This window comes from Melospiza melodia, chromosome 2 (assembly GCF_035770615.1).
Source record: "Melospiza melodia melodia isolate bMelMel2 chromosome 2, bMelMel2.pri, whole genome shotgun sequence".
Classification (NCBI taxonomy): Eukaryota; Metazoa; Chordata; class Aves; order Passeriformes; family Passerellidae; genus Melospiza; species Melospiza melodia.
Window position 1 is genome coordinate 78,717,004 of NC_086195.1, and position 12,265 is coordinate 78,729,268.

Sequence of the window (12,265 nt, forward strand, 5' to 3'; positions counted from 1 at the left end):
GCCAGCGCCGCGCCCGGCCCCTTCCGCCGGAACCCGCCGCGGCCGCTCATCCGCTTCCAGGTCCGCCCGCAGCCGCTGCTTCCACACGTGAGCCCCGCTCGGCTCCGCGCCGCGCCGCCGGGAGCGGGGCTGCGTGCGCCCCGGCCGAGGTGAGGGGCCGGGCCCGGGCGGGGCGGCCGCGGCCCCGGCTGCGGGTGCTGAGGGGCGGCTCGCGGGCCGCGGGCGCCGGCGCGGGGGGCGGCGGCCCGGGGTTGCCGGGGACCGGAGCCGCCGCTCGGCGCTGCGGGTCTGCCCGTGCCGGGGCACCTCGCAGCGCCTCAGCCAGCTGCTCTCCTCGCCCTTCACGGTATTCGGTCGCCTGCATTCCCCTGGGTCGGTCATGTAGCGCGTGAAGGTAGTTAGAAAACTGTGTAGCCAGGAAGAGAAGTAGCGGTTTCATTCTTGGGAAATTTTCACTGCTTTTGTTATGGCTGTTGAAATGCCAGTAGGTCGAGGGGGCTGCCTTCTTGAGTGCCCAGGCCCTACCCCTGTTGCCACAATTTTCGACCAAGCGCGTCAGAAGCCACTGGTGTTCAGCAAGTTTCTTTCTGTTTCGTTCCGGCAAAAGCATCGGCTCTGCTGGGTTGGGTTGTGTTTTGTTCCAGTGCCCAACCACCAGAGGGACAGAGAGTAGTCGAGCATTGGCACCTGCCCCCAGGGAAAAGCTCACAGCGCCAACTTTCCGGAATGCAAGAGCTGTTTGGAAACACTTCCAGGCATATGGTGTGATTCTTGTGTCCTGCACAGGGCCAGGAATTGGACTTCGGGGTCCTTGTGTGTCCCTTCCAACTCAGGATATTCCATGGTTCTTGGAGTTAGTAAAAGAGCACTTAATTTAAATAAGTACAGTTGTACAGTACAGGCAGCCTTCACACTTAAAATGTGTAAATACAATGTAATTCCAATCTATATTTTTCATACACATCTATCAGTCACCAAATCTTTGTTTGTACTTAGCCCCAGCCTGATCTTGATTGAAGCCAAGGAAATAGGAAGTAATGAAATAGGAAATAAATGCAGTCTAAGACAGTAGATATTTAAAGTTTTACTTAATTAAATAGCTATTTCTATATTCTCATGTAAGCACTCAAGATGCAGTGCTGTGCATCATGAACGCCTGTTCTCCCTTGCTTATTACAGCAGCAGCATGTGTTGGGAGTTACTTCCAGCTTCTGTGATCTGTCTTTTCCAAACAGGGTTTCTCTTGGGTCTGCTTTAAGGGTGTAAAAGTAGAAGCATGGCAGTTAAATAGAGTGACATGGTTGTGATCTGCAGCATCACAATTTTATGTACTGCAAGGTCTAGCTAATTCCAACCTCTGTCAAAGAAGGGGTGTAATTTTACGTGATCACAGAAGGAAAAAGTTGTTTTTTCATGCGACTGATACTTAATAAGTCTTTGACATGTTGAGTCCCTGGGGATTTGTCAATAGATGGTGCATACCCATGAAAATGTACAATGTGAGAGAGCATTTTCCAAATGCTGCCTTCTCCTGGCAGTATCACATTAAAAGAGCTACTGAAAGTTAGTGCCCCTTGCCAGAATGTATTTAGCTCTGTCATTCTCACTATAATTGTCCTCCCTATTGTCTGCCCAGCTCTACTCAGCACTCACAGAAAGGAAGTCAGAGTTTTGTGAAGGGGTTTTCTGCAGTTATTCTGTGACTGTTGTCTGTGGGAACAGATTGCATTCTTGACATGAAACTGCTTCAGTTTTGCAACCAGTAAGACTGACCAGGCCACAAATAAGCTTGTCCATGAAACATTGAACATCATGGTTCTGTTTGATACTGGACTTTCAGGATGGTTTTTTTTACTTGGCTGTGTAGTCAATAATTACTGTTTTACCCATTTTTCTTCTGTGTGCAGATATAAATGACTCTTTAAGCTGAACCATGAGTCTTGCATTACACGATCTGCTGGTTTGCTGTCGTCGCCTTGAAAATGAGAAAGCTGTGGAGCGAAGGGTAACAAGTTTTCTTTTGGGCAGTGTACCTCAAATAACAATGAAGGGAATCATAAACAATTCTTCTTCTTGTAATACATTTTCAGAAGGAAATTGAAAATTTCAAGCGACTTCTCCGTGATCCTGAAACAGTTCTCCAGCTGGACCGGAATTCTGATTCCAAACAAGCAAAGCAACTCAATTGGGATGCTGTATTTAGGTAGTTCCTTGGTTTTGTTTGTGAATGGTCACAATTTTCTTGAATGGGACATCATTCTTTTGTTTGTTAGGCCTATTTTAATGCTTATCTTTTTGTATATTGATTTAGACTTCTTGTCAGCTTATAAGCAAGTAATTACTTACTTTAGTCTCCAAGGGAAGTAGATTTAAAATGGCCAAAAGTGCCACACTTATCCCTTACAGAAAACTGCTAGGAAACTCATTAATTGGGTAATTCTTTTACTTGCAAAAATAATAGTTTCTTTGTTCTATGGAAAATTATTATTCACTTCTGATTTTCAGTCTATAAGGTGGATTACAGGTAGCTTTGTTAAAGTTTCTTGTGTTGCTGAATTCCTCAAGATACAGTAGAAGGACTGTGGCATGTTTATAGGGGCTGATCTTTGGTACAATCTGCTTCAGGTGTACTTTAAGATTGGACTAAGCATGAGTGTCATAAGTTCTTACAGCAGCTTCAGCCAATTCTAAATTTCGTAGTGGAAGTTCATGTGAATTATTGCTTTTCATTGAATGGCTTCCTGCTTTCCATGATGTTTTTTCTAATTTGACAGCATTGGAATAGTTTTTGTTTTACAGGTATACCAAAAGTTTCATAAAAAGTGCTTGATAAATTTTATACATTGCTTTAGAGACAGTAGTATATTAGGAATACACAGGAGGAATACAAAAATAGAGCCTCTAAACTGAATTCAAATAGAAGGCCAGAAAATCTGTAGCAATTACAGTGACAAATACAGTGAAAAGTTTAATTTATTCATAGATCTAAAATATAATCCATATATTAACTTCAAATTATACGGAAATAGGAATTGAAGGCTTTCCCAATAAAATCAATGATAAGTACTTCTTATTATTTTGTTTTATAATGTTGCAGCATAAATAAAAATACTTAGCAAGGCTTTTTTTCCTAATTTTAAGTTGCATGTTTAGCACTGGGCAAAGTTTAAAGGACAGTTTGGTTCTTACTCCAAGTTGCTTTTGGGTTATCTTTAAAACTTGCATCTCCTTTTATAGACTTTTTTCCAGTCATGCTTGGACTGTAGCATATTTCAATTGGGTTTAGTCCTTGATAATTAATTAGAATTGTGAGAAGAACAGGAACTGGCATTTCAGCCTAAACCAACATTTTTGTTATTTTGCTTCAGTCATAAATGAGCAGGTCCTTGGTTTAATCTCTCTTTTATTTTTGAAGCGTCTTGCAGAAATATTTCCAGAAAGAACTTAAAAACCTGCAGCTGACAAAACCAAATGCATCTGCTTCAACTCAAACTACAAGACAGAAAAAAATACAAGAAGTTGGAAGCTTGGTCAAATACTTCATCAGATGTGCTAATAAACGTCAGTAATATGCATTATCATATAGAGCTACTGGTTTGGTTTGGTACTTTGCTTTCAACTTTGAATTTTAACTTTGAAGTTACCAATATAGGGTTCATCATATTTGCTTCCAGATGTTTGCTATTTAAATATCTTAATGTGAATCTGTCACTTGTACTCCTTATCTGTCCTTTTTGATGTTCACAGTGCCTTTTTCTAATTACTCAATGTGTCTGTAACTGATATATCCTCCCACTGGTAATTTATATTTTAGAAACAGTTTAAGAAAATATTTCCTCATAGAACTAGGAGGAAGTTTGGGGGTTTTGTTGTTTTGTTTTTTTAATTAGGTAATATTTACAAACAATTAATTACAGATTTATTTGGTAGAATTTGAGTTAATTAAATAATCTCATGTTGTTTCTTCATATAGGAGGACCCAGGCTGAAATGTCAGGAACTTCTGATTTATGTCGTGGAAATTATAAGAGATCCAATAAGTTGTGCTGCTTATGGTTCTGACTGTAGTAGTATACTCCTGAAGGATATCCTATCAGTAAGAAAATACTGGTGTGAGATATCCCAGCAGCAATGGTCAGGTAACATTTTTTAACTTACTTAGAAATGTGTTTCCTTTTGTAGAAGAATGTTTTAGATGCGTTTTAATTTGTTTGATGTCCTGTTGTGTGAGGTAGTGCACAAAATATGGAGTAAAGTGGTGTCAGCCTCTAAGGGCTTACACTTGAAGTAAACAAAGCAGCAAAGTTTAGGAATTGATTTTTTTTTTTCTGTGTACTGTTTGTCTATTCTTGCTGAAACATAAGCACTTCTGTGCAGTCAGGTCACATTTCCGTGGTCTGCACAGGTCAGTGGGAGAGAGCACAGGCATGGAGAGCCAGTGGGTTGCTGTGTGGTGGTTTCTTTAGGAACATGGAAGTTAGCTGAGTCTGTGGATGGGCAAAACTGGGAAGTGTGGCAGAAGTGTGGACATTAGATTGTAAGGAGCACAGTGGAATTTAGTTACTGAGGTGAGGCAGGGCTGAAGGCCGTAAATCTAGAGCAAGTCAGACTTTAATCCAGTGAGTGGAACAAGTTGTTTTTATTAAAGGAGGGGTATATAATCTTTGTAAAGGTTACTATAACCTTTCTAGTGATTCCACCTTAATGCTTGCTTATAACTCTTGGGGTACGTCAGAGAAGTCAGCTTTTTTATTTATAAAATCAGGGATCTGTTGCCATTGAAAGTAAGAACATGGATTCCAGCTGTTGACCTCAGAGTGGTGGTCTCTGTATCTTTAATGCAATATTTTGTGTCAATATTTTTTAATATAATCCTCTGTAATATGTATGTTTATACTTATCTGCATTCTTTTTTAATACATTTGCAGAGTTGCTGACCCGGTATGGCCATTTATACCTCAAACCTTCTGGAAGCATTAATAGAGTATTAGTGGCTAGGATAATTCACACACTTACAAGAGGGTACTGCTTCCAAACTGATGGGTTGTGTTCTGACATGCTTGTCTTCTTTTCAAAAGCAATGCAGTCTGCAAGGTACGTTGCAAGTGCTCCTTTTGTATGCTAGAAAATAACTTATATTAAGTACTTGGGATTAGACTTGAGTAATAATAGGTGATACTTCTTCAGATATATTTTCTTCTGTCTTTGAATGTCAATTAAGGAACTTCTCTAAAATACAAATGGCTTCTACATTTATTAAGCAAATACTGTTCTGAATGTTGTTACTTGCTAGAATTTGCATTTAAACAATACTTACGAAAATAAATAAGATTATTTCTCTTGGAAGTTTGAGTGTTAGGTTTGTGTTACAGGCAGGAGAAGAATACTGCAGGCCTGGATCATATTGTTGGAGCAATGAATATCTTCTGCAACAAGTTTGCTGACAGCTGTCGCATACGGATTTGCAAAGTAGGGGAAGAAATTTTGCCTACAGTGCTTTACATATGGACTCAGTATAGACCAAAGGATTCCCTGAAAGAATCAATAATTGAGTTATTTCGTCTCCAAGTTCATATTCATCATCCAAAGGGTGCAAAAACTCAGGGAAGAGGTACAATGAAAAGCTTAATTTTTTAAATTTTTTTTTCTGCATGTGGTTGTTTAAATTATTATGCCAACTCTGAATTTTGATGCTGAGTCTTGGAAACATTAATGGTAGTGATGATTATTTTTCAGTAGTTTTATGCTATGGGTTAATACTGAGTGAAAGTGAAAAGGAGTTTTCAAATTGTATCCACTAAGACCATATTAATTGTGTTAAGTCCTTTGAAGGTTGAGGCATCTTTTAATCAAAAGGTAGTTTTAATTGCTAAATGAAAATACTAAGTCTTTGGGGATAGGAAATAATAATTTAGATTGGGTTTGTATTGGTGTCTTACCAAATCTATTTAAACCCAGAAATTACTACTGTTGAATGAGGCTGACTTACACTGTAAAACTGGTCAGAGAATATAACTCAGTAATTATGTTTGTTGTGGTCTATTTTAAGTCTAGCATAGTTTTTTTATGCTTTGTACAAATCTATCCATTACCTTTAACTCTATTCTTTCCAGTTAGATGAGGACTTGTTTATTAGAAACTTAATTCCTACCCTAATTATTTCTGTATGCTGATTAAGTTCTCTCTTAAACTTTTCCTCTTTTTACTTTATCCATTCTAAAGTATAGAATTTGCTTTTCAAGCCTGCACTTGGTGAGCTTTGTTTGCCTTACTCAGATTTTGTCTGTATTTTGCATTGCCTAGGTAGGTTTATGTATTGTATTGAGTGGGTGATACATGCTATCTTTTAATTGTTTTTGCATGTACAGGTGCATATGACTTAACAAAGTGGCAAAGCATCTTACATAACCTCTATGATCTGCTGGTGAATGAAATAAATATCATTAGTAGCAGAGGGAAGTATTCTTCAGGCTCTCGTAATATTGCTGTAAAGGAAAATTTAATTGAGTTAATGGCTGATATTTGTCATCAGGTAAAATTTTTATTTGAATACGTGATTGACTATACTGAGCTGTATGCTTCGCCGAAGTATTCATAACTTTTGTCTGTGATGTGTTTTGTTAATTCTATACAGTTTAGAAATGTATTATACTGTATTTCACTTGTGTTTCTTGTTAGCCTGTATTTCAGTTTACTTGTAAATACTGCTGCTTTTTTTTCCCCTTAATTTACATGCTTTTAAATTTCTCTTTATGAAAGGTTTTTACAGAGGATGCCAAAGTCCTGGAAATTACCCAGTCATATGCTGTTTCACAAAGAGAGCCCAGTGAGGACACGGCGCCAAACAAGCGCAGGAGGATTGAGCTTGGCTGGGGGGTCATTCGAGACAACATGCAGAGATCCCAGAAGGATTTTGATGTCATACCTTGGTAATAACATCTTTACATGAAAAAATATCACTCCAGACATCTTTTTACATTTAATGTTCTCCTGAATATGTTGTGCGTTTAAGTTGGGTGTCTGGACGTGCTGTGATTATATATCTAAGCAGTGAACTTAGAATGTCAGAGCATTTGGAAAGTTGCTCTAAGCTGGCTGTGTCGTGGTACAGTAACCATTAAGAGTTTGGCCATTTTGGCCATAGTTCACACAGTTTTCTGTAATACCTGTTCTGAAAACTGTTCCAAGGCCTGGCTTCTTACCTTGGACCTTGATTGAGTGATATTTTGTTTGCCATGAGGGACCTCTGAACTGTAAGAAACTGTTAGTGATAGTGAGGCTAGATGACTCTTTACAAGTGAAAATGGTAGAAATACTGGATCTTCAACTTTTGATAGTAAACAAATCACCTTAATACTGTAAAATGTAGATGAGAAATGGCAATTGAAGAAGGCTTTGTTTGTTTGTTAATTTATTTCTGTATGTTTGGTATTAATTGCTTCACTTTGTGTTTTCAAGGTTACAGATTACAAGTCAGCTAATATCCAAGTATCCCATGAGTATTCCTAGCAGTGAGCTGCCTGCCTTACTTAATGTCCTTCACCAGTTACTGCCTCAGCAGCGCCGAGGAGAAAGGACCCCCTACGTGCTGAAGTGTCTCACAGAGGTGGCTTTGTGTCAAAACCAGAAAACTGATTTGAAAAGCACCCACAAGTTGGAGCTCCAGAGGACCTGGGCAAAGATCTGGACTCTTACCATTCGCAGCGTTAGCCTTCAGCAAATTGAAGTGGAGAGCTTTGGGCTGCTTGGAGCTATGATCCAAGGGAATCTTGTTGTAACAGATAAAGAGCTCTGGAAGATATTTTCAGGACCTGCATGCAAACCTTCAAGGTAAAATGCAATCAAGGATAGTGTCCTGTGTCTGATTCACATTTCTCTTTACTGTGTTACTCAACATTATTGTTGTTGTGACTGTATTTCTGCTTAAGAACTGCACACATTTGTGTTCTAAGCAGTTGAAATTATCATAAATATGTAAAAAGACTGAAAGCAGAGGCAGAAGAGGCAATCATCTTCACATTTAGAATATACTAAAATTTTAAATGGACAAAAATTTAAAGATCTGACAGACAGATGTTGATTTTTTTGAAGTTAAGCATGTTTTCTTCTGTATTTTTATTCTGAAATAAGTACTCTGACTTAGTCTTTTAGATAGGTAGGAAATGTCTGTAAAAGCCAAGAGAAATGAAAACGCAAAGATTTTAATGAAGGAGTTGACCAGTGTGCATACTTTTTAACTTGCTTATGTACTTGATGCTTCCAGTGCATGCAGAAATACTCACTTTGCTTTAGAGTGCTAATCAACAAATACCACATGGTTTCTCACAGATCCCCTGTTCCATTTTTGTTGCAGTTCTGCTGTATGTTGTTTATCATTAGTGATGTCTGCCTATTCAGTGCCAGAAAATTTGGACATAGGAATGGAACACAACAGTTCTGAAAGAAATCTGGGTTCTGTGTTAAGGGAGGCAATAATGAAATGGCTTCTGTCCAGCTGCTTGGAGGAAGAAATAGAAGAATGTGCAGAGTTGCCTCCTGTGCTCCTCAGGTAAAGTTTTTGTGGCATAATTTTACATGTAAGCTCACCCTGTAACACAGAAAATTTTGCAGAGAAAAACGTATTATATTAATGCAGAATTCTGTTATATTAAAGCTTAAGCAGAGGATGTAGGGTTTTTCAGCTTCCTGTAGAATGTCATTCTGGGGATATAATTTGGTTATCTGTCCATATCATGGCAGATATGTGACCTATGCAATAGAAATCTTCAGTGGAAACTTAAATTTCATTGAAGATACCCTGTTAATCTGGTCAGTGTTTGTGTGTGCTTCACAAATCCCAAGAGCTTGTCTGATTGCAAGAAAATCTGAAAACATTTTCCTTCTTACAGTGATTTTCCTCATCTTGTATTACAAAAAATTCTTGTGAGCCTTACAATGAAGAACTGCAGAGCCTCCATGGTCTTTTTCCAAAATGATGCTAAATGGTATGTTTTTAAATTAATCATTACAGGTACTTAAGCTAGGAATGCTGCTGCATCTCTCATCAATGCTTTGGACTATATCCAGTTTCCTCTTAATAAGACTAAAATGTGTGTAACTTGTTCTGAGACAATATAAGACTTACCTACTAGAAGTTAAAAATACTAGTTTTAGGGGCTTTGTGGATGTCTGCTTCAGCTGTGTCAAGTAGGCTGAAGTCAGGGACCCTGACACAAAGCAGATGCTGCTCCATAATTGCAGGAGAAGGCATGATCTGTGTGCAGGCTTCATGTTTCCTTACAGTTCAGTTAGAGCTGGAATGGTATTGTCCATTCCACAGTGAAAGTCATGTCAGAAGTGACTTGGTCAACCAGGGTTCAGAAGCACAAAAAGCTAAAATATTTTATTTTGCTTTTGTATATTTCCTGTATTTAAATAATAGTATTTAAGACTTTTAAATTATATACTGGCTGCTAAAGTAAAAACTGTGTCTCTTCTTCAAGTGAGCAACATGTGCAAGTGAAAGAAGAAAATAATTTTTCTGATGTTGAAGAGCTGTACCTGCAGACTACATTTGATGAAATGGATATTTTCACTAACTTTGGAGTAAATGTTACAGATAAAAATGTGACTGGTTCAAGACTTGTCATCAACCAAAATCTTAGGGAAACACTGGAGAGCTGCCTTTTAGCAATGTCAGAAAAGCTTTTAAGCAGTTGTGGTCCTAAGGTAAGTTAGAAATTGTTGTTACATCCTTACATTTGTGCTCCCAAGCAATCTATTTCCAAGGCAAAGTGTATGGAGTCTGTATTTTGTGGTGATGAACTGCTGGTATTGATACTGTGTATTTGATTTAGTCTAAGGTGGTTGCTGCTGAGCACCTTGTCCGATGTGTCAGTCTCTTGGCTGGCGTTCTGGGCTGCTATTGCTACACTGGTATTTTTAAAGAGGAGGATGCCTGTAAGTCAGAGTTGTTCCAGAAAGCTAAGGTAAGCCCTAATGCATTTGGGACCTATTAAAAATTAAATAAAGCATTGAATATTGACTACTTCATAAAATTCTGTTTGTATTGGCACATTTTCAGGGCACAGGTGTCTCCTCAGAAGAAGGCAGGTTAGAGAGGTTTAAATAAGTTTCTGCCGCTGAAAGAGAGGAGTCACTGAAATTCTGTCAGTACACCAGCTCATGAGTTTTGCAGTGGAGATTATTCTAAATATTGATACATTTCTGAGTCACAGCTTTCCAAAAAATGGAAGTCATGGACTTGTAGATAAAAGACTAATTATAGGAGAGCAAGTCCTTTTATTTGTAGGTCTTTTATTCAGGAATTTAAGATAATTTGATGGTTTAAACCAGTATGAAGACCGCTATTGCTATTATTTTTATTAACACTGAGGTGGTTCCTGGCTGAAACACAAAACATACACTGTATGGAGATGTGCTGTATTTTTCTTTTGTGATGAAAATATTAATGTTTCAAGCATGCCTAAACCATGTTTTTGTCGCTACTTGAGCAAAATGAGCACAACAAAAATCACGGAAAGAAAGTGGGTTCATTGATGCACACTATGAATATCAAAGCTGTATGAATGAGAATGTATGAATGAGAACCCTTTCCTTTTGTGTGTGTAATGTGTGTACTGTGTAGGTGCCAGTGTATAGGGGCATTTCACTGGCGTTTTCTAACCATGTTGTATTTTTGCTAGTCTCTCATTCATTATGCTGGAGAAAGCATTTCCCAGTCTAAAAACAAACTAAATGAAGATACCCAGATCAACACTCTGAGGACCTTGATAATGCAGTGTACAAAATGTTTGTGCAACTGTACCAAGGTAAAGTTTATAAAGGACTTTAAATTTCTTTCTTCATTAATGAGATCAGGAAATTGAGTGTATCATACCTTTAATTCCTGCAAATAATTAATTAAGCTATCTGTACCTCTTGCTTCCTTACAGAACAGTGCTAATAAGATGCTGTCTAATATATTCCTGCGTTTGTTAACATCAAAATTTATGAACGATCTGATAGATATTTGCCAGAATCTGGTAAGTACATTCTGTCTGTTTCTGAATGCAGTGCTCTTCTGTGAGGGGATTGTTTTTACAGCACAGTAATCTGGAGGCAAATCAAACAAGATACATATTACTGAAAAAAATGAAATTGAAATACATGAGTTTTATAGAAAATTCTAAACAGAAACATTTCTGTTTAGCATTTGAACACATGCTTAGGGTAAAAAGAAGAGCAGATGGATAACATTTGATCAAGGTGAACATTCCAGCTCACATTAAAACGCAAATTTATGCTCTTTTTCATGTTTTTAATACTTTCTTGCAGTAGAGGTGTATACAGAAGAATTCCATACCACTGGATGGTTAACATTAATGCACTTGTAAAGGAGCAGGGGTTTTTGTGTTTATCATGTATTAAATCTTACTGTAAATTACTCCTTTCCCACTGGGAAAAGTGGAAGTGTACACATCATTGCACAATACTTAAAATTTCTCTTTGGCACATGGTTCTGTGGTCAGTTCTAGGTAGGCAAATTCCTGCTTTTCAGATGAGGAAGAGCTGGGGGTTTTGCCATGTGTTAACTTGCCATCTGGTAGGGAAAGCAGTAATTAATTTGCCCTCAGAAAGTCACATGCCTCCTTTTCATTTCTTTCTAATTATGAAGTATGGTGAGAAGTTCATGAGTCTTACAGAGAGAACTGGTTTTTTAAAAACTAACACTGTCCTTGGCAGAATCTGGAATGCAGAGGTGAGTATCTATCTGAGGAGGCTTCTGTCCTAAAGAGAATAGTTCAGACAGTGTATAGAAAACAGGTTTATCACAGAGAATGGAATTCATCAATTCTGTGTCACCCTTACTGTCTTCACCTGCTCTAGTTCACTGGAAAAATGCAGTGTCTCTCCTTGTGCTATGTCTGTGGTGTTTCTTCTGTCCCTAAAAAGCAACTGTAAAAGGCTGTGGTGTTTTTGTCAGATGACAGTTACTGGAAAGCCAAGTGTACTGGGAGAAGTGGATCTCAGGAATGATCCTGAGGAGAGTATTATGGAAGTAGATAACCAGGCATCTGATGGTTTGTTTGATGATCATTCAATGACTGACATCAGTGATACAAATGAATCAGGTGACATGCAAACTGTAACAGGTAAGTCTTTTCTACCTCCAGACTACTTCCAAAAGCTTGTTTTTGCAAATATCTCTGCTTGAAAGTTACTAAGGTATAAAATTGTGCTGCATTATTAGTAGTTGAAGGGTAGTGGTTGAGCCGGGTACTTTT

General features: G+C 38.2%; 1 protein-coding gene across 1 annotated transcript in view; it reads left to right on the forward strand.

Annotated features, from left to right (window-relative positions):
• Positions 1-67: 67 nt before the first annotated feature.
• ATM (ATM serine/threonine kinase) overlaps positions 68-12,265 on the forward strand; it is a 57,215-nt gene continuing 45,017 nt past the window's right edge. The window contains exons 1-17 of the mRNA XM_063148967.1: positions 68-149; positions 1,908-2,005; positions 2,091-2,203; positions 3,416-3,561; positions 3,974-4,138; positions 4,928-5,093; positions 5,372-5,610; positions 6,368-6,531; positions 6,759-6,928; positions 7,458-7,829; positions 8,353-8,547; positions 8,888-8,983; positions 9,482-9,707; positions 9,836-9,967; positions 10,685-10,810; positions 10,934-11,023; positions 11,965-12,133. Coding sequence (XP_063005037.1) covers positions 1,934-2,005; positions 2,091-2,203; positions 3,416-3,561; positions 3,974-4,138; positions 4,928-5,093; positions 5,372-5,610; positions 6,368-6,531; positions 6,759-6,928; positions 7,458-7,829; positions 8,353-8,547; positions 8,888-8,983; positions 9,482-9,707; positions 9,836-9,967; positions 10,685-10,810; positions 10,934-11,023; positions 11,965-12,133 — 2,641 coding nt within the window. The 5' untranslated portion in view covers positions 68-149; positions 1,908-1,933. The remainder of the gene's footprint in view (positions 150-1,907; positions 2,006-2,090; positions 2,204-3,415; positions 3,562-3,973; positions 4,139-4,927; positions 5,094-5,371; positions 5,611-6,367; positions 6,532-6,758; positions 6,929-7,457; positions 7,830-8,352; positions 8,548-8,887; positions 8,984-9,481; positions 9,708-9,835; positions 9,968-10,684; positions 10,811-10,933; positions 11,024-11,964; positions 12,134-12,265) is intronic.